At 50.3% G+C, this 26,926-nt stretch overlaps 8 protein-coding genes across 8 annotated transcripts; 3 read left to right on the top strand and 5 right to left on the bottom strand.

The window, feature by feature from the left end:
• Positions 1-116: 116 nt before the first annotated feature.
• Positions 117-4,371, bottom strand: IAR55_001855 (uncharacterized protein; the record flags this gene model as incomplete). The annotated part of the gene is made up of 11 exons (XM_066944978.1): positions 117-266; positions 340-624; positions 733-1,019; positions 1,107-1,224; positions 1,298-1,420; positions 1,494-1,585; positions 1,650-1,965; positions 2,033-2,675; positions 2,773-2,952; positions 3,023-3,247; positions 3,401-4,371. 11 exons carry the CDS (start codon positions 4,369-4,371, stop codon positions 117-119), a joined length of 3,390 nt encoding a protein of 1,129 aa, XP_066804901.1.
• Positions 4,372-7,448: 3,077 nt separating this feature from the next.
• Positions 7,449-8,664, top strand: IAR55_001854 (uncharacterized protein; the record flags this gene model as incomplete). Its single annotated transcript, XM_066944977.1, has 6 exons — positions 7,449-7,625; positions 7,772-7,861; positions 7,916-8,003; positions 8,085-8,302; positions 8,363-8,428; positions 8,482-8,664. 6 exons carry the CDS (start codon positions 7,449-7,451, stop codon positions 8,662-8,664), a joined length of 822 nt encoding a protein of 273 aa, XP_066804900.1.
• A 773-nt stretch (positions 8,665-9,437) lies between these two features.
• IAR55_001853 (uncharacterized protein) lies at positions 9,438-14,290 on the bottom strand (the record flags this gene model as incomplete). Its single annotated transcript, XM_066944976.1, has 20 exons — positions 9,438-9,662; positions 9,759-10,011; positions 10,071-10,207; positions 10,272-10,468; positions 10,542-10,668; positions 10,727-11,250; positions 11,306-11,420; positions 11,469-11,594; positions 11,653-11,939; positions 11,995-12,158; positions 12,213-12,333; positions 12,385-12,519; positions 12,572-12,754; positions 12,807-13,037; positions 13,089-13,215; positions 13,274-13,602; positions 13,655-13,718; positions 13,769-13,858; positions 13,916-14,082; positions 14,173-14,290. The coding sequence occupies 20 exons, from the start codon at positions 14,288-14,290 to the stop codon at positions 9,438-9,440; spliced, it is 3,720 nt and encodes a 1,239-aa protein (XP_066804899.1).
• Positions 14,291-14,814: 524 nt separating this feature from the next.
• IAR55_001852 (uncharacterized protein) lies at positions 14,815-15,997 on the top strand (the record flags this gene model as incomplete). Its single annotated transcript, XM_066944975.1, has 6 exons — positions 14,815-14,836; positions 14,966-15,191; positions 15,353-15,610; positions 15,706-15,790; positions 15,857-15,867; positions 15,961-15,997. 6 exons carry the CDS (start codon positions 14,815-14,817, stop codon positions 15,995-15,997), a joined length of 639 nt encoding a protein of 212 aa, XP_066804898.1.
• Positions 15,998-16,269: 272 nt separating this feature from the next.
• IAR55_001851 (uncharacterized protein) lies at positions 16,270-18,063 on the bottom strand (the record flags this gene model as incomplete). The annotated part of the gene is made up of 7 exons (XM_066944974.1): positions 16,270-16,822; positions 16,889-16,998; positions 17,057-17,180; positions 17,242-17,400; positions 17,472-17,614; positions 17,680-17,839; positions 17,978-18,063. The coding sequence occupies 7 exons, from the start codon at positions 18,061-18,063 to the stop codon at positions 16,270-16,272; spliced, it is 1,335 nt and encodes a 444-aa protein (XP_066804897.1).
• Positions 18,064-19,564: 1,501 nt separating this feature from the next.
• Positions 19,565-21,994, bottom strand: IAR55_001850 (methylenetetrahydrofolate reductase; the record flags this gene model as incomplete). The annotated part of the gene is made up of 9 exons (XM_066944973.1): positions 19,565-20,095; positions 20,149-20,415; positions 20,478-20,575; positions 20,626-20,657; positions 20,712-21,409; positions 21,472-21,503; positions 21,555-21,655; positions 21,722-21,792; positions 21,908-21,994. 9 exons carry the CDS (start codon positions 21,992-21,994, stop codon positions 19,565-19,567), a joined length of 1,917 nt encoding a protein of 638 aa, XP_066804896.1.
• A 1,476-nt stretch (positions 21,995-23,470) lies between these two features.
• IAR55_001849 (uncharacterized protein) lies at positions 23,471-25,946 on the top strand (the record flags this gene model as incomplete). The annotated part of the gene is made up of 4 exons (XM_066944972.1): positions 23,471-23,703; positions 23,918-24,226; positions 24,290-25,267; positions 25,355-25,946. The coding sequence occupies 4 exons, from the start codon at positions 23,471-23,473 to the stop codon at positions 25,944-25,946; spliced, it is 2,112 nt and encodes a 703-aa protein (XP_066804895.1).
• Positions 25,947-26,372: 426 nt separating this feature from the next.
• Positions 26,373-26,908, bottom strand: IAR55_001848 (uncharacterized protein; the record flags this gene model as incomplete). Its single annotated transcript, XM_066944971.1, has 3 exons — positions 26,373-26,411; positions 26,464-26,670; positions 26,783-26,908. 3 exons carry the CDS (start codon positions 26,906-26,908, stop codon positions 26,373-26,375), a joined length of 372 nt encoding a protein of 123 aa, XP_066804894.1.
• Between the last annotated feature and the right edge of the window lie 18 nt (positions 26,909-26,926).

Below are 26,926 nucleotides of genomic sequence, written 5' to 3'. Positions count from 1 at the left end.
TCGACACTCTATGTGGTTCGATCTAGTTTCTACCGATTTATACCATACGTCCTCCGTTCCGGATGCTATTCTTTTGGGACACCTTCGTTACCTTTGTCCCTAATTGCCCTCCCGCCCTAATCAAGATCCATGACCATATCTCTTTCTTCCAAATGTTTGATGAAACCCCTCCACACATCCGCTCCACCTTGAGGCAGGCTTTCCGCGGCTATTTGACCCGTCCGAGCCTTACTCAACGTAGATTTTGATCCAATCATTATGAGGGCCTATATCAGTCGATCAAGACAACAAGTAGTATATATTAGCGGATATGATACTTTCGCTGTAACCTTCACTCACCCGTCTACCTCTTGTCAGACCGACATTCACCCTTCTCCAATCGCTCAGGAATCCGATATAACCTCCCGGATTACTTCGGACAGTACTGAAGATGATCACCTCTTTCTCCCTTCCCTCGAATCCATCTACCGTCTTGATCTCCACCTCATAAACTTCTTTCGCTCTGTCGTAGCCTAAGACATCTTCGAAGGCTTGCTGACGACTTGGATCTGAAAGGTAGTTCGATAATAGATTGATTTGGGCCAGATAAGGTGTGATGATACCGATTTGAGAACCTTTAAGATCCTGTATAATCAACGACGAACGGTCAGTTGGTTATCCGTTTTGACTCTCTGTCGTGCAGCGATCTTTCCCTTCTTACACAGTCGCTTCTTTCGTGCTTATCGGACTTACCGGGTTTTTGAACAACAGATCCGCTATTACGTCGCAGACGACCTCGGCGTCGCCCCAATTCGATAGACTTCTCATCATAGGACCTTCCGGATGATTGTGGTTGAGGAACGTGAGGTTCTTCCGCTTTCCCGTCATTTCGTCAAGCACCAGGAACTCTGTCTCGGGAGCGGGACGGGCTTCGGCTGGTGTCCCATTTTTCAATAGACCGGAATAGAACGTTTGTGAAGGAAATGACGATAGGTCAGGGTGCATTCGGTATTGCGTGTCAAGCATGATTGAGGGGATGTCTGCGAAGGTTCGAATCACTCATCAGCTTGACTAGCCTGGAGAAGATGCGGGTGGCCTGAGTCGCCGTGTCGAGGCATCACACTCACGTCCCTCATGGATCAACCTCTCAAACAGACTCGTCGCGAGTCCACCTGCATGTGCCTCGGGTGAGATGATGACAGGAGGTAATTGCTTATGGTCGCCAATGATGGCAGTGTGCGAGGACTGTTGCCATTTGTCAGCCAAGCGCTGCATCTCCAGCGCCGAGATTGACTGAGACGCGGATGTCTTGACTTACCCCTTTCATGAGCGGGACTAGAGATAGAGGCTCGGTAGCCATACTCGCTTCGTCTAGGAAGACGATAGGGAAATCGATAGGTTGAAGTTGCCTGGACGCGGCGGAGAGACAAGTCGTACAGATCTGTGACGCGTAATTAGTGTATTCCTAGCCTCATTGTCACGGTATGGCTATCGAGACGGATCGCGCTACTTACAACATCCGCATCAACCAAGACCTCTCGCATCATTGTCTGCTTCATGGACCATATTCGTCCCCCAAGTTCCGTGACTTTCTGCGCGTCTTCGGCTGTTCGATCCGCCCGTGTCATTGCTCAGTAAACGCACCTGGATATCTCAGCCACTTCACTCACGTCTCAGCCTACCAAATTCGTTTTTCTTTCCCAGTTCCAGTATATTGTTTCTTTGGCTCTTCAACATCTCCAAATGGACGCTCAGAGGATGCTTTTCGATATGCCCTTCGATTGTCCATTCACGCATACTCTCGGGAACTCTCTCTACAGCTCCCATTCTCAATGCCTTGAGACCGTGAGCCCTCAGGCCGGCAAGGAGATTGTCGACAGCTACGTTTGTGTGCGCTGTCACTAAGATCGGGTGAGGGACTTCCCAATGTTGTTTCAGCAACTTGATGGTTTCGATGATGACACGAGTCTTGCCTGTTCCGGGAGGCTGAACAGAGCTTCAGCTGATGCTATCTTCTCGCTTTTTTCGCGAACAGGCGAGAGAGACTACTCACACCCTGCACCAAACTCAACCTCTCGCTGAGCATCATTGCAATAGCCCTCGTCTGACTTGGGTTCAGCGGGACTTCCGGATCCCCTTCCACCTTGATCGGACTACCGACCGACCGATACCTCGTTGTCCAACTGTGTATCAATTGATTTCTCGCGAGTGAACCTCCCAATGCAGTCTCTTCCAGAGGCAAGCTCGGTTCTGGAACGGCGTCGAGATCTGTCGGTCGCATCTCATGTGCCTCGGGAACGACATGGTCCTCGCTGAGTTGGGGGACCGAGGCATTTAGTGAATTCAGCGTTTGGTCTGGAGGGACATAATCGACTTGGAATGCTCGAAACAGTTTGTCTCGCACGGTGGTGCCTTGCAGGATGATCTGCTCCTTCCCTTTTCGCCTCTGCGAACTAGACACGCCAGCACGTATGGCTGCTTCCTCGGCCGCGGATCGATCGGACTCTGATGACAATGTTTCGGATGCGAGGGGTGGGACTAAAAGGGTGTGTTGGTTTGCTTTGGACTGGCTCTCTGATCGATTAGAAACGAGAAGTTCGTAATCACTCATGTCCTGGAGGAATGGATCGATGTTGAGTGCTTGTATCGCCTCCTTTTGACGTTTGATGGCGAAATCGCTGCAGCCAATGTCGAGTCTACAAGGACCGACATGATGTTAGGAGCCGTCTCCCACAGCGCCGTCATCCTTCCGGTGTCCTTGCATTTGATGGATAGATTAAATGATCCACTTACCTCCATTTACCTGTCTCGACACCCTCGATCTGCTCTGTGAATAAGACTCGCAAATATTCTTTACCGACGGTCCATACGCTCCCTATCAACCTGCACGAGTTCCCGTTCACATCTGTTCCTTTGTGCGCCACGGGATCCTCGTTCGGGTGTGTTCGACTGATTAGGACATTTGTGCCGGAGCTATATTTCGGCACCATCAGCATACTGCAGTCCCTTTGAAAATGTCACCACGGCTTTCACATCAACTCACGTAAATCGGTGCAGATTCAGCGGATTGTTGTTCTGTTTGTTTGGTCTTGCGAATTGGTAGACTATTCCTTTAGCTTGAGCGGATTTCGACTGAACGGGGAGTGAAGCGCTGAGTCCATCCAATACATATCCTTCACGGTGCAGACGCTGATATGGCCACTGAGTGAGACGCTGCTCGAACAGACGTTCTTCCTCCGCTTGTTCCGCATCGAGAAGGGGTATGAAGCTATAGGGAGGCACACGTCAGTAACGCAGATAAGAACACGTGAGACGGATGCGTGAAGTCAAGGTATTTGCGAGGCATTGATCGGTACGCGAAGATAACGGTTGAGATTGAGAAGGGACTACTCTTGGTCACGAGCCAGAGGACACCACTCACTGCTGCTTATATCTGTCCAACTCGTCTCTCCACTTGTCGCCCATAGCCAGCTTTGCAAACCCGCCTTCCCTTCTCCATACGCTCCTCAGCGACGGGAACCAGTACCTCTCCTTTCCACTTCGACCAGCCTTTCTCTGCCTACCCAATGCTCTAGAGCGCCAATCGAACCGGGTCATGTCATCGGGCGGATATTCGTCGGCTTTCAGAGGTGGTAAGTCGCGCACATTGATCGAACGACGAGGTGATCGCTTTTGACGTGTCCGAAGACCAGGAGTAGAAGAGTATTCTTCTGGATAGTGGTCTAATGGAGGAGGGGGAGTGTCCGGTGGTGGAAAGGTCGCATCCAAGTCGACATCTGAACTGTCGTCCATTTCCGAGAGAACAAAGGGGATATCTGCCATTTCACCAGCTGAAGAGGAGGACGAAAGAAACAGATCCTCTATGACACCATCATCGATCTCAAAGTCTCCTTGGGGTACATCTCCCTCTTGCAGTTCTGAAGCACGCCCCTTGCCTTTCCCCTCCCTTGTTGTCAAAGTTGGACTAGCGAGCTGAAGCGCTGAGGGTGGTAATGGTGGCGGTGGAGGAGGAGGAGATGGTGAGGTAAATCGTGAAAGTGGAGTCGCTAGATTCGGTGTCGAGTTGTGATCATACCATCTTTCCCAATTGTCGTGATCTAGTAATGGTTGAGCATGTGAAGCAGAAGAGGAGTGGAAAGCCCGATGGAAAGTATGATTGAAATCATCGATGTTGTCAGCCGTGAGTCGGGAGTTCGAGACACCTTTATGGCGGGGATGTGGGACGCTGAGTGGTCGCGAGTCAAACCTTGTTCGTGTCGACGTGTTGAGCGGGGTGGAGAAAGATGACCTGGGTATTGTTGTAGCTGACAGAGAAGATGGCTGCTCGAGTTTTTTTGCGAAAGAGGTCGAGGGCAAACCCCTCTGAACGAGCAGATGTCGAGATCGCTTCATGTAACCAGGCTTCCAGGACGAAGAAACGAGGGAGGCGAAGACTATCTACACATGTATACGATCATGAGGATAGATGGCGATGGCAAGGAGAGGAAGGATCCCGCGAGCCAGAAGTGATTGCAGAAAGCAGAGAGGTGTGAGATGAAATGGTGATCAGGGTTAAATGTAGCATCAACAATAATAGAATGAACATCAAGTCTGCTTGAGGAAATCGCGATGCTTGACTGATTGATGCTGGGTGGCGACTGGCCGGAAGTTTCACCTCCTCTAACACCGCATATGCATCGGATCATCATGGACTGCATGTACAGTGACCACCACTTGGCAGGAAAAGCAGATCTACATGCACATGAATAAGACTAAGAATGCGGGACTTCTATATGACAACTCGGATCACATTGTACAGATCGTATGGAAATGCGGAAACATGTCGTTATCGGTTCGAACGATTTCGTTGGGGTCATCCCCACCGGTCGTATTTCGAAGTCGTTCAATGGGCGCAGTAGCTTGTTTCGATCCTCCGTAGCGATGAGGGTATATCAAATGAGTTGCGGCCATATCTCTTGCTTGAGTGCAAAACGGATATCATTGACGAGCTCTGCGCCTGTCATGCCTGTGGTATTGTAGTTCTTGATTGGAGCAAAGTCCAAACAATACACCTTGTAGACAGCCTTGAGTTACTTCTCGTCAGTCCAAGCCCAACCCGGAGGTGCCAAATGCTCGAAGGGGATCCGAATATTGGTCTGAATGGTGTGGGCGGTTCAGCTAAATCCTCTGCCCAGCCCGCCACTGCACGCACCTTGACCATGCTTATGCGACAGGCCATGTCCCACACAGCTATCTCGCCATCGCACCAAGATTCAGACGGAATCGCAAATGCACCCTTACCGTCACGGACGGGTATATCTTTTCCACCCTCACTTGCTTGCCCTGCCAATTCTTCAGACAATCCGGCATCACAGGAACGACGCTGAACACTGCTGCACTTGATGAGTGTCGTCCATTTTGGCAGGTCAGGCGATTCTATCACGATACTGGACTCGTCGTCCGTTTCGTGGATGAGAAAGATCTCATAACGGCGAGATACAGGAATCGTATTTGTCAGCTGAGGTCTGCACTCGTGTATTGTTCGGTGTGCATATCGACACGTGTTTGATCGTCAATCAAGCGGGCGACGGTGAACGAGCGGATTTCTCTGAGGCGCAGGCTAGTACACTTCTCCGATACGCCATCGTCAAGGCTGGAACCTCATACTGCGGCCTGACTGTGTTCACAGTCAGGGAGATCAGCTGAAAAGCATCCGAAACATGGAGGAGGAAGCAAGCTCAGCCCGGATGCGTAGTCGATCTGCAGGGTCAGGAGGTCATGAAAGTTGTGATGTTGTCAAATCGCTGAAGACAAGGTCGGAGTGGACCACTTTGGTGGAGACCAAAGATTTGTGTGGGAGATGGCAACAATGAGACGGTGTGGAGAATTCCTCTCACAGGAGTTTGGCGCGGTGGCGTTGGTGAGGAAGGCAACTCAACAGGGCGTGTTGGAATCCAGGTGGGTGCAAGATGCAGATGTCGTTGAGGAGACGAAGAAGCTGGAGAAAGAGAATGAGGATGAGGATGAGGAAGAGAGAAGAAAGAAGGAGATGAAGGTGACGAGTGAGAAAACGGACATGGGCGTGAAGAAAGATGGGAGCATGTGAACCTCCAAAGGGGAATAAGTAGATAGATGCTGACCGACAACGATCATACAGGTGAATGGTCTGAAAGACAACGTGCCATTTACCCGAAACATTCTTGATGTGCGCCTATGGTGATTGGGAGGACGGATCGATGTGATGACAGATCGAGTGGATTCAAACACGGTGCTTGCTTTTGTGTCATACATGTTGTTACTATTTGATGCATGTATAATAGATGACCCGTCTAGATGTCAACGTAAAGGGTGACTACCCAGTCGGAGAACCCTTTGGGTCTGTGAGTATCCACCGGATCGGCTGGAAGACAATATACGGAACATAAAATACCCGCACAGGCGAAACGGCGATAGGATATCAGACAGACGGGTCTTTTCTTCTGGTCTTTGGGGGATTGGAAAAACGGGTGTATTGGGCTCTCTTTCCCACTTGTTACTGTCTTCCGCTCACAAAGGACAAAAGGGGGAAAAGGGGATGGGTATGTCCAGGCACGAAATGAAATTTCATCACCTTCGATCACTTTGTTTTCATTTCCCCCCAACGTGTCGTTTGAATTTGCTGCTGCTGCTGTTGCTGCTGCTGTTGCTGCTGCATTCCAGTACAAACGTGAGCGTACCGAGTAAAGCCGAGTCCAGTCAAGCGACAGAGAAATTCCCACGAGTCAAAGGGGGTCAATTTCAATTGAGATCTCTCTTTTTTTGGTGCATTTGGAAAGAAGGGAAGGAATGAACATATCCCGAACATCAACAACATCACTTTGCTTTTCTCTCCCAACGAAATCATCAATCAACAACGACTGAGACGCACCCATCTTTCATCGTCACTAGTCTGGTTTCTCGTCATAGCCCGACACACCATATCTGCTCTTGGCTGCAATTTCAACCTGAGCTTGATCAAGAACTAGTCACAATCATCTTTGAGACCGGCTTGAATCCCAGTGCCGCGCCTCCACTTTCTCTCCCCACTCCCCAAAGGAAATCAATACAATCCCCCTCAACCATCATTACGCCATCAATCGTTTGATCGTAGTCTCCCCCATCAACCCTTGTTCGATCATTCCCAGCACACTCACGCATAGTCTCTCGTCTACGTCTACGTCACACACTTCGCTTCTACCGACTGTAGAGCGGACAGTCTGAGTCGAAGCACCATTCCTCCAACTCTTCAAGCGCCCACTGCGCTTTTTCGTACTTACTCCCGCTGCAAGTCAACAAACGTTGGTCGACTTTGTTCCTCCTCCTTTCAACTGTCAACAACAGTCACCCCTCTCGCACGGTCCATCCATTCATCTCGCAGTCGCGGCTCATCCATCATTCCTTCTGTCGCCCGTCAACCCGCGATCCCCAGCGACTCCGAGAAGAGAACCTTACACACTTCGCAGATCACCAAGATGCCTTTCCACGCAGAACCGCTCCAACCGTCCGAGGAGATCGACATGGATCTCGAACACTCTTTGGCCGCCCAGAAGTTCAAGGAGATCAGAGCCGTTTTGGAAGGGAACAGATGGTGGGCGAGGAAAGTTAGCGAAGACGATGACTCGTTCTACTCTGAACAGGTCAAGGGTCAGGTGAGCTGTCGTTCAACTTGAATCTGTTGGGACAAGAAGAGTCATGATGGCTGACGTTGTTATCACCCACCCTCCACTCCCGTCCTTGACCTACATCTCGCATGATGTGTCATTTCGCCCTCGTTCGTCTCTTTGACTGGTCACAGGCCCCCAACTTCCTCTGGATTGGATGCGCCGACTCTCGTGTTCCTGAAGTTACCATCATGGCTCGCAAACCCGGAGAAGTCTTCGTGCAGGTGAGTCAGCATCCGTCCAAAGCTGGAGCATCCCGCTAACTTCCTGCCTCTTAGCGAAACGTTGCCAACCAATTCAAGCCCGAGGACGATTCTTCCCAAGCACTTCTTGACTACGCCGTCATGAACGTCGGTGTCACTCACGGTGAGTCTCACATCATTATCCCACACATCTCGACCAATCACACTTGTCGCTGTCTCTTTACCCCCGCTGACACCACGCTAGTCATGGTTGTCGGTCACACCGGTTGTGGTGGCTGTATCGCTGCTTTCGACCAGCCTGCGCCCAAATCGCACGACCATACGGAGCCCACAACCACTCCCTTGGTCCGATATCTCGACCCTATTATCCGTCTCAAGCACTCCTTGCCAGCCGGTAGCGATGTGAATGACTTGATCAGGGAGAACGTCAAGATGAGCGTGAGGAACGTCATCGCCAGTCCCGTGGGTGTCCAAGCACTATTCGAAGAAGAACTGAGAGCTGACAAGAAAGTCTCATTGAAGACCATTCAAGGTGCTTGGGCCAAAGCAAGGAAGGGAGAGTTCCGAAATGTTTATGTCCACGGTTGGGTGAGTCTGGATCCTTTGAAAACTCCCCAGAGTAATAGCTCATATGGTGATAGCTCTACGACCTTTCTACCGGCTACATCATCGACCTCAACGTCACTGAAGGACCTGAGCCGATCGTCGATCACCGAGTTCAGACTCCTCCAGAAACCGCTTCCGCCAAGACCAACAGTGTCCATGCCACACAGGCGGAAGGGGAGGAGTTGCCCATCCGTACGGGAACTCCCATTCTTGCTTAGGTCCGAATACCGTTTGTGCGGACAAGCAAAGCACTGGATCAGAAATCGGCTAGCGTATGGACAAAGAATGAAATGGTCGGATAGAGTGTATATAGATGAGATCTCAGGGGGTTAGTTTACTGGCAGTCGAGAGCGATGAGTTCAGATTCAATGGGAAAGTGATGTACATACATAGATAAGAAGTGGCAAGGCAACATGCATAGGGATCGTGGCAGTGCACGAGTCAGCATGTTGCAGGAAGAGTAGACACCCCTTCCTCCTCCCCTTGCGCAAGGCAGATCGATTGTCTTTGTCTCCCGTCCTTCTCAATCCCTATTGGCTTCATCTTCATCAATAGGCCTTGCTGCTTCTGTCCATCGATTGGCTACAGAATCCATTCCTTGCTTTCCCAATTATGGTGCAGCGAGCGCCCCAAGCATATTATCGTGTGGTCATGGTCATGGTTATGGTTATGGTCATGGTTATGGTCATGATCATGTGGGTAGAGCTCGAGCATATCTCTAGAACGTTCATCAGCGTTATTGATACTGGCTGTACAGGCGCACGTTTCAATCGCCATAGTTTCCCCTCGCCCGACTCGAGACTACCAAAACATGCATAGTGGACTAACTGCCTATCAGGCCGACACTCATTCTAAATCTCAACTGTCTGTTGAACAATCACAATCGCGACATCGCGGTGTCATCCCACTGTGACCGACATGCACACCTCGCGAAACAACATTACTCTGACCTCCTCCTCATATAAAGTTACCGTAAACAAGGTCCTGGTCCTTACTGAGTCTTTTTCTCTCCGTCAGTCAACAGCAAAGCTTTCTCCTTCTCCGCTTCCAAAGCCTTAACTCTTTCCTCTTCTGCTCTTCTCTTCTCTCTTCTTTCTCGACCTCTGGTCACCATCTCTGCTGGTTCGAGACTCGCAAATAGGTATTTACAGGTTTTCTCGACAGCGTAACATCCAGCAAAGTCGATGATCATAGATACTGTCAGCTTGAACTTGAACTACAGATGAAATCGACGTTAGCTTAGGGACGAAACTTTTAGAAGTCCCGATAAAAGTCTCGACAGCGAGCCTGTCCATCACAGAGTGCCACTCACAGATCCGGTCATTTCAACCAATTGCAACCATCGGTTCAATTCAGGCACGAAGTCCGTCGCTCCACTGTAAGCGACCGCGCTGACACCGACCAAACCCCAGTAGAGGGGAGGGTTCTCCCTGATACCCTCTCGGAAGGGTCGACCTTGGAAGTTGAGGACGAAAGTGGAAACCTGCTGGGAGAGCCCGAGGAGGTAGATAGCTGTGTTCAGGAGGGTGGGCTCGAACTTCTTTTCGAGGTCAACTTCACCTCGGCTGAACGGTGGCCGACTTGTCAGTACGCGCCTCGTGAGGTCACTAGCGCCCTGACTCACTCCTCGAGAGACTTGGAGAGACCGGTGATGTAAACCAGAGCCACAATGTGGACTGCGAACTGCAAGAGCACAGACAAGAGGACGTAGAGGTTGAAAATGTTACCGAGGGGTCGCTCCTTGGACAGCTTCTCTACAGGCTATTGATACGACAAAGCGTCAACCAAAAACTGTCCTTTCACACAGGAGCGCACCAGGACTCACCTTAGCCCTTGAGATACATAGGAAACAAACACTCATCAACATCCCGGTGATCGTTACCTGGTAATCTCCAAACTTGATACCATCCAGGTACTGGACCGACAGCGAATAAGCCGTGATAAGACAGTTCAAGGCGAGAATCTTGTACATTTGAATGGTGGCAACAAGAGTGCATCGTCCTTGACGAATGATGTTGGTGACTGATAAGACGGAGCGCTAGTCAGCGGTGATCCCAATTCGCGTAGCTCGGGACAGTCTAGCCTGGCGACTCACTGGCTGAGACGTTGGACAACTTTGAGGTGAAAGGCGCAGCACAAGAGGCATCTCCAAGCTTGATCTGCGGGACTTCTTGGTCCTCGTCCAGCTCGGATAATTTGGCTGTGATGGTAGCCATGTCAAACTGAGATAAAACAATCTGTTAGCATTGGTCCGTTAAGCGCAGGGCGACTCGAGCTCACCTTCTCCATTGGGTTCACCTTCTTAGCTCCCTGGTGCGCAGCCGCGACCTCTTGTTGTGTCTTGACCAATTCGGGGTACGCATCTCTCAAGACAGGAGGGGGAGGGGGAGGAGGCTGATTGAACCTAGCAGAGATCCTGACTTGCTGTTCGTAGACTTTCTTCATCCTCTCAAGTTTCTGGTGCTCAGCGATCGCTTTCAAGTCCTCCTGAGAACCGTCAAGTAAAGCGACACCGATATGAGCCTGTTTCAGAGCGCCCACATCGTTGGTACCGTCTCCAGCCATCAAGGTGATGTAGCCAAGACCTCGAAGGGTTTCGAGGATGAACTCCTTTTGCGAAGGCGACACTCGGGCGTAAACCCAGGTGTGTTGACAAAGATGAAGCCATTCCGCTCTACATTCATACTGCCTGAGAGCAGCACCAGTAACGCAGATATCGTATTTGTCGAAAAGTTTCTGATCGAATGGCTCGTCGGGGTTGACGGGAATGAAAATGGTCTCCTCGACGTTGCGCCATATGAGTTCTGACGAGCGGGTCAGCTAAATCGGAATCGAGTCATCATCTGCGAGATGACTCACCATCAGTAGTGGTACCCTCCTTGAGGTCCAGGATCATGACCTCTCGGTCAACGATCTCTACGTCTCGAGCTACGTGCGCAGCGGTGAGGGGGTTGTCGCCAGTGATCATGATACACTAACGAAACATTAGTTACTGGAATGCTACAACAGTCCGCTAACTCACTCTGTGTGACGAATCGTTCAACATCTTGAGGGATTCAACCGCATCCGGCTTCAGAGGACAATGGAAGACCAAAAAGCCGGCGAAGTCGAGCCTGCACTCTACGTCGTCCCGGTGGATCTGGTTGATCTTTTATACAGGTCAGCTTACCTACTGCTTGAAGGAGATTACAGGCTTGTAAACTCACCTTTTCAGCTTGAACATTCATAGTTTTGATTCCCAATGCCAATACTCGACTACCACGTCGCGTGTACCATCGATAAGTCTCCTCGTAATTATCCGGAACGGTAGTGTACATTCCCTTGAGAGTTTCAGGGGCACCCTTCACGGCCGCAACCCATTTACGACCATGAGAGTCAGTAACAGCGGAGATGGTGGACATTCGCTTGAGAGCTGAAGAGAACTGGTAACGACGACGAATATTGATCTGTGCTTTGTGAGGGGCCTCCTTAGATAAGGGAGAGATGTTGTCACCTGCACAGAAATCGGATTAGTCCGATTCGAAACGAGGCAAGGGCCGGACACATACCCTTTGAAAGCTTCCAGTCTAATGCGGATAGAGTAGTTTTCTCCATGGGGTCGCCGACAATCGTTCCATCTTCGAGTAAAACCAAAGCGTGCGCAGCAGCAAGGGTTAAAGTGGTTTCCTTGCTAGTTTCCGTGACCGGGATAAGCTTTTTGGGGTCCTTGGGGCTAGCGGTAAGGCTGTCAGTGGTGCCTTCGTCACGTCGTAGGCATACTGCTCACTCAACACCAGCGATACCCTCGACCACCAGATCTTCGCCCGTGATCGTACCAGTCTTGTCGAAACAACAGACATCCACACGACCAGCGAACGGAATTCGGAAGGGCTCAGTGCAGAAAATAGCTGGTGGATCTATCAGGCTGATATCTCCCAGTCAAGAGCAGGACCACTTACCGTACTTCTGCAGAGCGACCAGAGACGCATTGACAGCCAAAGACAACTCCATAGGCAGTTCGGGAGGGACAACAGAGGTAATGATAAGCACACAGTCAAGCAAAAGCTTGCCCTTGGCCATGCCACGCTCGAGTCCTATTGACAAACCAGTCAGCTCCTGATTATTGGAACGGACATGCTGCCACACCTTTGACCCAGACATAGGCACTAGCGGCGATGGCGAAAATAAGCAAGAAGCCGATGAAAAGGAAAGCCTCGAAGGTGTTTGCAGATACACGCTCGGTGGAGAAGATCATAGTTCGAACGAGTTGACCCTGAGTGGTTCCGAAACCGGTTCGGAGAACGACAGCGAGACAACCACCGTCGGGAGCTACGGAAGCATTCAGTACTCTGCCAATGACCATGACCACTGCTTGACTCACTGGTCATACCACCCTCTCCAGCCTTCTCGACCTGCAAAGCTTTCGTTCCAGAGAATAGCACGCTGTTCCTGTCTGCACCGTTCATGTCCAGCTTGTCCGAGCCATCTCGAAGTTCTACACTCTCCTTCAACAAGGGAGTAGATTCTCCGGAAAGCATAGCCTCGTTGACAATGCATGTACCGCGGAGAAGCAGGAGGTCGCAAGGGATACCAGAATCGGGCTTGGTTCGCACTGCATGACACGGGTAAGCTTTCGCCGCAAAGTGTTGACAGGGACACTTACAGACGCTGACAAGATCTCCTGGCACGAGCTCAGAACTGATGACCTCGACCCATTTGCCATCTCGGAAAGCCATAACATTGTAAGGGGTGATACTCATTGTCCTGAACTCGGTCAAAGTCCTAACTCGCTATGAGACCGAAAACGTCAGCCCAGTGCCAATCACACTGTTACGTAGGTCTGCTCACCTGGAAAACGACAGTGCACTCGAAGACCACCAACATGAAGGCAGTGAAAAGAGAATAGTACCAGTATTCGTCCAAACACCACAGGGCGACACAGAAGATCTGGAAGACGAAGAAAGGTGCTACCGCATGTTCGGCGAAAAGCTCGGTGAACTTGGGAATGGGAATATGACATTCGTTTGGTCCATATGTGGCCTTGAGAGCTTCGAGATTAGGAACTGAGGTGGACTTGGTGGATGGACGACTGAGAATACCCTTGGAACCTTGGAAAGTGGACAGTGGAGGAGAGGAGTCACAAGGGTATGGGATAGGGGTGAAGACGTTTCCGGTAGCTATGTAAATAGTGATGAGCTCCAGCGCTAGATCATTTGTCGCCCCGCTCACCAGAATAAACATATGTGTCTCGCTGATAAATAAATGAGTAAGTGGGTTCCTTAGCTCCGGGCGCCTGAGGTATTCGTCAGCTGCTGTCGCAAGGCTCTCCAGACTCGCACTGACCACCTTGGAATCCAAAGGTACGATCTCACCCTTCCCTCGACCTTTCTTTGGAAGGACTCGGACTTTTTGCGCCTCAGCGAGCGAGTTGGCCTGAAAAGCACGATGTTCAGAGCTGTCCAATTGTCAATCATCAGGCAGCTCGCTCACAGTGGTATAGCTTATCCGAGCGTTCACGCCGCTGCTCCATGCGGTGGTCAAGAAACTAAGGGCATGTCCAGCCCCGAGGAGAACACAATAGATGAATGTCCATTCTTCAGAAACGACCCAGGTGTCGTATTTGTAATGATAAGCGTAATATAGCAAGGGATAGAGAGCTATAGAGGTCACATCACTGTCAGTGAGTGTCTTTGAGATGTTCACAAGCCAGCGTGCTGATGGCAGGTGCGTTTCCAGCTTGCACTCACACAAAAAGGGGATACCGTACAATCGAAGATGGATAGGGATAGGGTTATGAAGCGAGAGGGATTCTATCTCTGGAGAGACGATTGCTAGATTCGACGCCCTGAGGGAGAGAGAGGACATCAGCTGGAAATGGGAGAGGGAGCATCGGTATTTGAGCCAACTCACATGTTGTCGTCGCCACCTAGTCGAAGAGGAAACAGCAGGAAGAGGAGCAATAACAATCGTCTATCTATCCACTCGGTGGCATTGGAAAAGTCGGTCCCAGAAACGCTGGCGTGGAGGTTCAATCGGTGTTGTGCCACTCTCGGGAAATGACCGCATATAACCCCGTTCACTGCTGCTGCTGCTTCTGTTGCTGTGACGCCAACCTCGCTCCGCACTGCGCGTGTCTCCTCAAAGCACCTCCACGTTCTAACTCGACTTGTCAGTCCGGAACTCAAATGAATTGAACACTCTGCCAACAACGCGTCCCAACACTCCAGGTCAAAAAGCATCACGGTTGAGCATCTAACCCTCGGACAGTCGCTGTCAAAGGTCAGCTCTCAGCCTCTCGTGATCACGATCAGCATCTGTAGCTGACTTTGCCATGGTCATATAGCAGCCCCCTTCACCCCACTTTCACCCCCGCATTTTGAGCCATCAACATGAATATCTTCCGTTTCCTAGGTATGCCACTGGGCCTCTTTCCTTCTCTGAAGGACCCTTGTCCGCCCCTTCTCCCATGGCAATACCTGACCTTGTATTACCGCTTGACCTTGATTTGTCGCTGACTTGTCTCGTCTCTTCGTCATGCAGGCGATCTGTCGCACCTCGCCTCGATATTCATCCTCTTACACAAAATCCAGACCACCCGATCGGTCAGAGGGATATCCTTCAAATCACAATTGCTCTACCTGATCGTCTTCCTCACCCGATATGTCGACCTGTTCACGACCTATGTATCGCTGTATAACACGTTGATGAAGCTGTTCTTCATCGGTGCGACTGGTTACACCCTCTTCCTCATGAGGGTCAAGTTCAGGTGAGTGTTGCGCTGCGGCCCTTTTACTGGTTGGAAGTGTGCGATGTACTCCAACTCTCCGCCTCATATCTCGAAACATCGCTTACAAAATCCATGCGGATTCATTGACGGAGACTGGCGCTCAATCGACCAAGTACTGACTCAGTACGATCTCTCTCTAGACCGACACATGACGCCTCCCTCGACACATTCAAACTCACCTACCTCCTCCCTCCCGTCGCCATCCTCGCCCTTCTCTTCAATTACCAGTACACCCCCTTCGAGCTCACCTGGGCCTTCTCAATCTGGCTGGAGAGCGTGGCGATCCTGCCCCAATTGTTCATGCTGCAACGTACGGGCGAAGCGGAGACTATCACCACCCATTATCTTGCCGCGTTGGCTCTCTATAGAGGATTATATATTCCTAATTGGATGTACAGGTGAGTCCGACAGGTCTATCACTTTGATGTGATTTCGTGCCCATCGTCTTCTCAGAGAATGGTAAATAAGCTGATTGAAACATCGATTATCGTAGATACTTCACCGATGGAGCTTTCGACCCCATTGCCGTGTGTGCAGGTTTGATCCAAACTGCCATCTATGCCGATTTCGGTTATATCGTAAGTGCACAGATGAGCGTCAGCTTGTTGCTCAAAGCTGACCGTGATGGCTTATTTCGCCTATAGTACGTAACGAAGTAAGTTACAGTGATGATGACATTACACAAACTAGCTGGTTCGGTGTTGCAAGGATGGCGGAGCAAGAGCTGACTCTTCTCTCTCTCTCTTAGGGTTCTCCGAGGTCAGAAATTCGAATTACCCGCATGATCGTGATGCCCTTCCACAATCTCAGGCGTGACGGATCGTTACCTACTCTGCACCCCCGAGGAGGATGATCAGAGAGGAAGCCATACAATATTTTTGACGAGTCTGCTGTTCGACCGGTCAAAAATCAAAGTCGTACCAAGACACAGATGATGCATGAATACCTCAAACAGACTTTTGTGGGGATCTCAAATTGAAAGTGGGGCGAAAAGGTGATCTAAACAGGATAAAAATAAAGACAGTAAGGTGTTCGGTAAGATCTATCGCTGCAAGCATTATACATTCTTCTTCGTCTCCTTGTCGCCCTGCCAATACCCCTTGATTCTCACTACCTCTGACTTGGCTTCACTCGAACCCATCAACGCCAAGACCTGTTCCACCCATACCAAACCCAAGAGGACCATCCATCTAACCCATTCCCAACCCGGTTCAGCCCTTTTCCTCCACTTCTCCATATTCCCCACCACAGTCTGTCCAATCCACAACCCCACCTCTTGTCCTGTTGGCAGTTTCCTAGTTGCAGGCTTCATCTCGAACGGAGGAGTAACGTTGAATGGTTCTTTTACCAACAACTTCATGGCAGACGAAAAGCCATCTTCGTGGAAACCATATTTCGTCCATGCGCCTGCGAAACTGATGCCGCGGCGGTTCTGGATAGACGGTAAGAGCGATTGAGAGGCAACGGATCGTTGAGTCATCATTGGATGTTCGTATGTCCATCTTCCGATCACTTTGCTTTCGTCAACTGGGAAAGGTGGATTGAGTGTCACTAGAACTAAGCCGTGTTTCTCTTCGGGGAGATGTTGGAGGATATTCATGTCGTAAGTGCTGAACAAGTCGAGAGAAACAGGAATCAGCGGGGCAGTCCTGTGTATGTGTGATTTTCTAACGCACAGAGCCACAGTCTCCACATCCGAGTCTGTCGAATGAGGCTTCTTCTCCTTTTCATCCGTCAAGGTGAGGTAGTTCCACGCCGAGTAAGCCCGTCGTCTGATCGGCATCAACTGAGTAGCACTTTGTGAATCAGCATTCCGCCTCCAATGCTCAGTCCCTCAATCTCACCTTCTCATCCCAGTGCAAGATAGCCTCGTTCTTGCTCCATCCCCAAGGAGCAAGAGCCTTCTCCTCTTCCATTGTCCCGCCACCACCCTTTCTCAACAATGAGAGGGTAGTGTCTGAGTGGGTTCTGCGGAACAGCATCGAGGCGTCTCAGCCTCCTTTCAAACGCCTATCTGACGAGCACTCACGCCAATATCACATGGTCATAAACGTGTGCCTTGCCAGACGCCTCGACAATTGTGACACCACCTTCACCATCATCGCCTGAGTTGACACTGACAATCTCCGTGTTGAGGTGTAGATTCTCAGACGGCAATTTGCTCAAAACCGCATCTATATACCGTTTCCTATTTCGGAACATTCAAGAGTCTCTCAGCTGAAGCCAGACACAATGCCTATCGTTTTTCAGGTGACTCACGATCCTCCTTTCACTGTCAACCATTTGGGTTTGCCGGTGAGTTGCAAGAGATGGTGATTATGGAAGAACCTGATCAGAGTGGAAGCTGGAAAATCCAATGCAGCTTGATCGGCAGGTGTTGACCAGATCGCTCCTGTCATGGGCTAAGCACGATGATATAGGTGAATCAAAAGCGGTTCCTGGTAGGAAGAAAGCCAAGCCTACTCACGAGCAGATAGTCATCCCTGAAGCCATCACCATATCCTTCCCGTTCCAGATACTGCCCGATACTGATCCCCTCCTTATCGCCTTCCTCTTCCAGAAGTTTCAGAGCGAACAGGTTGAATCGCAGCACATCGAAGACCATCCGATACAGTCTCGGGTTGAATCTGGCGTGGCGAATGTCAATTTTCCTCAGTTCGATTCCGACCTGACACCCTTGAAGATGACAAATCACAATAGGTGGTGGGGACTTGTTTGATGGCCACGGGATAGGATAGCTGACAAAGGGCGAAAGATAGGCTTACAGATTACCCAGTTGGCAGAAGACGCCCCCTAGCCCTTCACCAGCCCATTCGAACGCTCCTCGATCTCGGGAAACGGAGAATGTCATCTCAGTGGCTAAGAGCGGGATCTTGAGATGTTTAAGGAAGCGAAGGAAATTCCGGTACGTAGGAGGGTTGAGGACGATCTGTTGGCATTGACGATGAGAAAAGGGCCATCAGTACATTCGGTCGTTACCGAAAACTTGTCTCGGGGCGCCAAAGGGATGATCGAGGAGGTGAAAGATAAATAGAGTCGTCGAGAGGCTGAAGTGCAGGGAAGGGTAGGAGAGACAACTCACGAATCCCCTGTTGCGTTGCCGCGGATGACATGATCGATCAGTCAGCTTCGATACTCTCTCCAATGGCCAAGAGAGATTTGAAGCTCACGTATCCACCTGACAAGGTTCCTTGCCTTCGCCTGATTGTAGCGATTGCGATTTGTGCACGATGAAACCGCCCAGCAGAAAACATGATCATTTTCCATTACATGTGAGAATCAGCGAGCAGGTATACAGGGAGAGAGGAATTTGATGGTAACTCAGTCGTCAGCCGACCCTCACAAGCCAAATGAAACGAACTCGTAATGTCCCGAAGGGGGTCACACTCACGTTTGAACTCTACGGTATTGGTATGTCCACCCGGTCTTCCTTCTTTCTCATAAATATTGACCTCATGGTCTGAGTATTCGTTGAGCAGCTAGACAATTGGTCAATTGCCAGAACGTCCCGCGCTTTGAGTACCGGTTCTCTGAGAAATGGCTCATGGGAAAAGAAAGATTGTCCTAGAGACCTGCGAGAGTTGGAAAGGTGACGACAAAACATAGTTTGGTTGAGAGAAAGGGAAAGGTTGACAGACGATGAAATCGAAGAAAGAGGGGGTAACATACCCATAACGCAGCGATTCCCGACACCCCAGTGCCAACGATAGCCACTCTCATTGCACTGCGTGTATCGTTGAAGTTGAACCTCTCGAGGGTTTTTTCACGAAACGAAAGGAAAGAAGGAGGACCAAGTTGTATGATGGACACGATGATCAACGCTGCATGGCGACTAACCAGAGTGGAGGTTCAACCCTGAAATAATCCACCATTCGGCAAGTCATCATTGCTCTGGAGCGACTTGTCTTTGTCGCTCTTCTTCAAACGATTGACAAGGTCCCGACTACGTATATCATGCATAAGTATAAAACCATGATAGATATGCGGTGTTGAACGCTCCCCTCTAGTTCTTGTGATGATCTAGTCTACAACGTATCCTACGGAACTAGGGAGATTATACAAATGCTTTTTGAGGTCTGTTGTGTATGTATGGGCGGGGGGGAGATATGTTGAGATAAATGCGTGCAATCGTAATTCGTCAAAGACCGGTGGTAATGTTATTTTTGAGGGGTATATGGGTAGATGAAGGGGTATGATATGACACAGGCGAAACAGAAGACAGGTCATGACGAGATACGAGTTGAACGTATCCCTTGTGTCCGTTGAAGACGACCTGGGGAACAGAAGGGGACAACCGGAAAAAAATGACGACCGACGAAATGACAAAGCCCAGAAGAATTGTTGAAACAAGCTCAGTGACCGTTGCCATTCCCGTTAGGCAATGCGAAACCGTTTTGTACTACCTTCTCCCTGACAATTTCAACACCACCATTCACTCCGTCCAAAACACCGTTTAACACTCCTTTCACTCCGTTGGCCAGCTTACTGATCGCTGGCTTCTGATCTAGAAGGAAAGGCTCAAAGATGGACAAGCCATCCTTGAAATCATTCGCAACAATGTTGACAAGATACGAAGTAGACATCGTGTCGGTGATAAGCTTCCGTGAGGGCGATGACTCGGGGTAGAGGTTGGCCCATTGGATTCCGAGTTCGAAGGCTTCATCTTTCCATGCGATGAAAGAGACAGCCTCGACGATGGTGGGCTGAACGATCTCCTTGCCGGGGAAAACACCCCAAGTGACGGCGTTGGGCCCTTCACTGTGTGTGTTGGTCTTGAGATCGCCCTGCTTGTTGACCGCGTAATAGGTGATTCGAGGGTCGCGCTCAATCCGTCGGATCAGAGGAGAAAGAAGCTCCGGGGATACAAAGAATTCCAGATATGCCTGGCAAGGTACTGTCAGCTTCATCGGCATTCTCTGTTCTGGGAAGAATTCACCTTCTGGTACACGTATCCTCCAGACGGTCCCCAACCGTGGACCTTGTCATCGCTCCTGGCTCCATTCACAGCAGGTTGAGAATTGATAGTCAGATATCCAAGCTCGTTCATCTTCGCCAACTGCTCGTCAATGACGGACGTCTCTGATGCAGCGGGTTGAGAGGACCAAGGGAGTTTGGCGAGATCGCCTCGACAGAATCGAGCGAAAAGCGAACAAATCTCTTCGAAAGTCGTCGGGTTGCCCCAGAGTTTGTACGCATCGTCGGCCTGACAAGGCAGCTTTCAGCTTGAGCGATTTCGTCTGGACCACTGACAATCACTGGACCCACATTGATGTTGATAGACACGGGATAGCCATCAAGGTCGCCGTAAGCGGGACTCCGAGAATCGCCCCATCGACCATTCGGAAACTCATCCCACTCGTCGGCTATGATCGAATCAGTTGCATACTCTGGTTACTGCAATGGCAAAACTCACTCCTCGACAGATACGATTCAACTCGGTTTGCCCTATCATATACGTCAGCTCTTGTCCTCAACTTTCGGAAGACCAACCCAGCTCACCAGAAAATAGGTCGGATAGATTCGCCCCGTCTGTGGGGAGTGAGTGACGGTCTCCAGGGAAGAGGGGCGATCTGTTCTCTCCTGCCCTCAAATCCAAGTTCTTCCAACAACATCCTTGCGCCCTTTTCCAGATTGAGCGTATAGATGTGCAGACCTTTAACTCCTGCCTCCTTGTTGGCCAGGATAGCCTTGCACATATCTCCGACCAGTTTGGTCCCGACCTGCCTTACCTTCTCGTCATCTCCCTTCACGGGTGTGAGAGCTTCATAGAAGTGAGGAGGAACGATGATGTTCTCCCTCTGAACCCATTTCTCAAACTTCTCCCAATTCTGAATAGGCATGATACCGGGAAGGATCGGTACGGTAATGCCTGCGTCACGGACCCTCTTGACCCAACTGAAGAAGATGGTCGTGTCGTAGAACATCTGGGTGAAGATAAAATCTGCTCCAGCATCCACTTTCTCTTTGAGCCATGCGATTTCCTGCTCCTGACATTCGGGTGTGTCCGCAGTTTCGGGATGGCCTTGAGGGAAACCAGCGACCGCGACACAGAAATCGCCCGGGTAGTATTTGTGAATATGTTTGACGAGATCGACAGCGTTCATGAAGCCTCCTGGAGTAGGTTCCCAGGTGGATGTACCAGCGACGGGATCGCCACGAAGGGCGAGGATGTTTTGACAGCCATGTGCTTTAGCTTGCTGCAAGACAACAAAGCAGCTTCGTCAGCTGTCATTTTCACATGCGAAGATGTGTGACTCACTGCTAAGGCCCACTCTACTTTCTCCTTGGGCACTGCGTCGATATCAGCTATAAGTCCGTTCCGACCGATTCTGCGTCACTGACTCTCAGTACAACACAAGTGCATACATGTCTCGATTCCGATGGTCTCCTGACACATCTGGACGAGAGAGTTGGTGAGATCGGCATTCTTTCCGCCAGCGCCCCTTAATTTCATGAACGATTTTGTTCAGCGCATTCTGGTGACTTTGAGTACGCTAGTCATAACCCACCAGGTGATATCGATGAACTCTGGACCCAAGTTGCGCATGCGCTCTATCCGATCGAAAAGATTTTGCAAGCCCTACAGAACAGTCAGCTAGCAATTGGAGCGGGAGCGATGCCCACGGGCATCCATGTCCCACGTTCCGCCTTTACATCGGCTCAATAGATGCACGTAATTGCTACACACAACTCACCTGAGCGGTTCTAGGAGGGAAAAACTCAAAACTCCAGAAGGGTCGACCTTCCCTCTCGGCTTTTTGCAGCTTTTCCGTAATCTTCATTTTGACTCAATTTATTTGTGATGAGTCTGGAAGCTGAGAGGCAAGCTGGTACAGGTGCGCTATGAGTAGTCCTGAATCGAGAGCGATTCGATGAACCTAGTCGAGGGGGATGTCGATCGAGCGGTTTTTTGCCGCTTTGCGATCTTATTTTTGCTTTATGAGTTACGGTTGGGAGAAGGAGAGTCCTCAGCGTGAAATTGCCGATGCGACACCGAGAGGTCTTTTGGGAGAAGAGGGCGGAAAGTGAAAGTTGATCAGAAGGATATTTATTGATGATACGATGAATCGTCGAGATGACTGCTATTAAGGAAAAAGTCGAAAGTCCTCAGGGTTCAAGACCACGTGGAACGACAAAGCGGCCCCACCTCTTGATCTCTCAGGAAGACGCCGAGGAATGCCACATCATCAGTCAAATCGTTTGACTGCAAGTCTTAGCATGTAGAGATAGATGGTGGTGTCCAGCTGCGAGATGCATATGACAATATGGGTGCTCGCAGTCTGGCCAAGCCCCCGTTGCGCGTTTCTGTCACCCAGCTCAGAAGTCGTATGCACAGTGTGATCATGAGGATTTTACGGTTTGGACCTGGTTCTCGGCGCTGCGCACTGCTCACTCATTGCTAATTGAGGACGCTAGACTGTAGGTGATGTGTTCAGCGCGACCGACGAGATTGTGCACGACGCTTCTATACTCATCACATCGTCTTGTTCTTTCCATCAATGACGAATTTATTCGGCGTACAGCCGGATCAACTATCCACCACCGGTCTGAGCAGACTGAGGACACCTCATTCGCTCTCTTCCCGGACCCTGAAACTCCACGTTTTTCTGGTGAAGAGAGGTACAAACAACTGGTTCTAGGTCATTACTCGAGTACTGTTATAGCCGCCTGCCGCAACCACTTGTCCCACTAGTGAGCTCGTTACGCTACATGATTCGACTACTGCTTCTTAGCATCCACGCCGCAGCAAATTCAAAATTCATTCTCGCGACATACATACCTACATCATCTTCATCATCATCATCGTCATCACAGTCTGATTCGCTATCTGCACTCTTCACGATAAGATCACGTCGCTCGTCATCACAAGATACTGCAGTAAGAGCGAGGTCGACAGCCAAAAAGACACAACCTAGGTCGAAATCCGGGGCCACGTGAAATCGTACACACAGCGAGGCGGGATTATCTTGCAGTCCATCATCATTTAGTCGCACCCTTTCAATCCGATCCTCTCCTTCCAACGATAACAACAATTGTCTCACAGCTCGTGACGAAGATATCCGCCAACCAACACGATTGCGGATGCATAGCTGACTTTCGGCATACGAAAACGCTCGAATATTATAATAGTAACAAGTATCCCGACTGGGTCCCACAACGATTTTTTTCAGAATACCCCCCTGGTCTTATAATCCACTTGCATGCCGCCGAGACTGGCGCGTTCTCCTTCAAGACGTGGTTCCGAACGCGATCGTGCCATGGATCGTCCCCATCCTCATGCACACTCCCACGGTCATGGCAATGCGTCTCCCGTTACGACGAACTCTCCACAGCAGGCCACGCGACGCGTGTCAACAGCTTTGGCGGATGACGATAGGGGTTTGACGATGAGGGAACGGGAAAGAGATAGAGGAGATGACAATAGAGGTAGTGTAGGTAAGGTTGGGGGTGTGGGTGTGGGTGTGACCAAACCGAAGAGAAGACTGAGCAGGTGAGTTTGCTGCTCCTTTTCGGTGCCATAATTCAAAAGAATGTCCACTCTCCGGTGTCCAATGACTTCTTGTCTTGAGCTTCGATGCTTGGGATGAACATTGTACAGAGTCAGATTCTTCATCTCGATGTGTCAAACCCTTTGCTGGCTGGTTGCCCGCCCTCCTGTATCTCTCATTGTTCGCATCCCATATCATCACTGACTGACGACAAAGTCTTCCCAATCTCCTCCAACCCTTCTTTCCTGGCGCTCCGTCTTACAGGGCGATGTCTACGACTTCCACCACATCTCCTCCTACATCGCCGAAAGGCCTTCCTCCTCACAGCACTTATCAGAACCTCCAAAATCATTCAAATCACGTCACGTCGTCGGGCAACCACTATCAAACCACTTATAACCGGTCGAATCCACCGCGATTGGACGACAAAATAGGGATGGTCAGCTATGCTACTGCAATGGCAGCCGCAAGCAGAGAAAGAGATGGGCCGCCGATGTTATGGGGCATAGAGCTGAAATGGATTTCGTGAGTGCTCGTGGTGCGGTCACTCTCACACGGAAAAGGTTGACCCTAGACGTGAATACTCAGTCTTATCACACTCGCACTTCAAAACGCATTCCTCACGATCATCATGCATTATTCACGAATATCCACATCACCCAACAAAACATACTCTGCAGCATCCGCCGTCCTCCTTAATGAGCTGCTGAAAGGCTCCATATCCGTCGTCATCGCCCTGAAACGAATCGATAATGAAATGTCTAGTTCATCCCCGCCTCCCGTTTACTACGAAAAGAATGACAGCAAAATTTCCGACCGTCGATCAGCCTACAAGCTCCCATCCCTGCTCCACTCCACCAGGTTATCAGCTTTATCGAAGGCACTGTTCTCTCCCGACTGTTACAAACTCTCGGTCCCCGCCATCCTTTATGTGATTCAGAATAATCTGCAGTATGTTGCTGCCTCGAACCTGGACGTTGCGACTTTTCAGGTCACCTACCAGATGAAGATTCTCACTACCGCATTTTTCTCTGTCATTCTCTTGCGGAAGCGATTGAGTAGAGCGAAATGGGCATCCCTCATCATGCTTGCAATTGGTGTCGGTATTGTCCAAATTCAAAGCTCTTCCGCGCCCGCCGCATCCACACCTTCTGCTCCTATCACGGCCAATCACGGTGAACACCAGCTTCGATCTGAGATCCCGGAGGAAACTATGATCAACGCTGAACGCGTTATGCATCCACTTCGAGGTTTCCTCGCAGTCACTCTCGCGTGTCTCACATCGGGTCTGGCGGGTGTCTACTTCGAGTTCATCCTCAAGTCCTCTTCTGGCTCAAGTCCCCCTCCCGACCTCTGGATCCGAAACACCCAGCTGTCCCTCTTTTCCCTCATACCTGCTATCGTTCCTATCGTGGTCTCGCCGTCTGGGCCAGCTGGAGTGGGATACGTCGGGAGGATCATGTCGAGCTTCAGCAATTTCAACGGATGGGCTATAGGGACAGTCTTGACGCAGACTTTTGGTGGGTTAATCACCGCGCTGGTGATCAGATACAGCGATAACATCATGTAAGTCTGTCATAACCTTGATAATACCTGCGAGCGGATCGTCTCTCTTCTCGTATTGAGGTCACTGACACTTGTTCGCACGCGCAGGAAAGGTTTTGCGACCTCGCTGTCCATTATCATCTCTTTCCTTGCCTCTGTCGCGCTCTTCTCGTATCCCATAACGGTATCTTTTGTCGTCGGCGCTTCGATCGTCCTTGCTGCGACCTACCTGTACAACTCCCCCTCTTTGCCTGATGGCTCCCAGACCAGGACAGCAGTAGCAGTAGCGCCTGGATCGCCAATATCCCAGACAGCGCCGATTCTTGGTGAACCAGACCAACCTAGTAGGACATCCAGTGTCATTAATCTTCTCGGTCTGGGAAGTTCCAATGCGAATTCCCGAAAACCCAGTGCGACAGACCTCCGATCACATTTTGGAGCAGGACTCACCCCTGCTACGGGTTTAGGGAGCGGTTACTCGGCCAGTGCACCAGGAACGCCAAGGCTTGGAGGAGGATATTCCGATGTCAATGGAAGTGGAAGATCGTCACCTGGGGTAGCTTATGCGAACAGAATGGGAGGAGGACCAGGTACAGGACTGGGAGCAGGTGGTCCAGGCACGGGATTTGGAAGAGACCTCAATAGCGGCAGAGAGAAAAGTAAACCTGTCCTGACGTTGGATATCAATAACAAGTCCTAGAGGAAGATGGATGGCAGTGATAGGGATCTTGTTAGAAGGTCGTTCAGTCGAGAAGGAGGGCAACAAGTCATGCAAGCATCTGAACATGTTTTTGGTGTGTTTGGACAGAGTTCATGTGGTGAACTTGCTACGACTTTTTGTGCCGCCGATACTGACATGTAGTATGGCGAGTATTCGCACAACTTCATCGATATGTCTGTAGAGGCCATCGACCCAGATCTCACTCCATCTTTGACATCGTGTCTTCCTCTCTCTCTCTCTCCTCTTAGAGCATCGCGTCATACACGCACTGCATAGAAACAGATGTCAATCCCGGGACCAATAACGACAGCTTTGCACATTACCAGCCTGCTGTAGTACACACCCCACTCACAAAATCTTTTGTCTGTTAGGCCACTTTGTTCTATCTTCCTCTCACTTTTTTCATCACGGCGGATCTCTTGGCTGATCAAGCATTGCGAGGAACTATCAGGGTCATAGCCCATACTCAAGACAGAATCACATCAAAAACACTCACATGAATGAAGTCCTTTCTACACTCTTCACGAGCTTTCTCGCTTTTTCGCGCTAACACTTTAGAAACAGCGGTTGGATATTCGTCTTCCTGAGGGTCCCAGATCAGTCTGTCCAGCCAGTGTCTGGAAGGGCGTCGGTCATGCTCGTGTTGATCGGCGCGATTGGCGTCGGGTCGGAAGAATCGTGGGGGGAGGTCGAACGGAGTAGACTGGAGATTGGGTGAGCTTTCGCTCATCAGCCAGCTGAGTCTATATTACAGTACTTGAGTACCCTAGGATACCCGATTTTTTCTTTTGGTCCAAAATGGATCCCATACTCACTTTACTAGTCCATTCCGGATCAGCCAGGATATTCTCTGCCCATATCCTAGCATAAAACAAGACCTCTCCACAGCCCCTTGCTGCTTTTTGCGAAGCCTCGTATTGATCTTTGAGGGAAGTGGACATGTCGTTCGGGCGAGTCGA

This window comes from Kwoniella newhampshirensis, chromosome 3, assembly GCF_039105145.1.
Source record: "Kwoniella newhampshirensis strain CBS 13917 chromosome 3, whole genome shotgun sequence".
In the NCBI taxonomy this organism is placed as follows: Eukaryota; Fungi; Basidiomycota; class Tremellomycetes; order Tremellales; family Cryptococcaceae; genus Kwoniella; species Kwoniella newhampshirensis.
The sequence above is the reverse complement of the archived record's forward strand: the minus strand, read 5'-3'. Positions and strand labels throughout refer to the sequence as shown.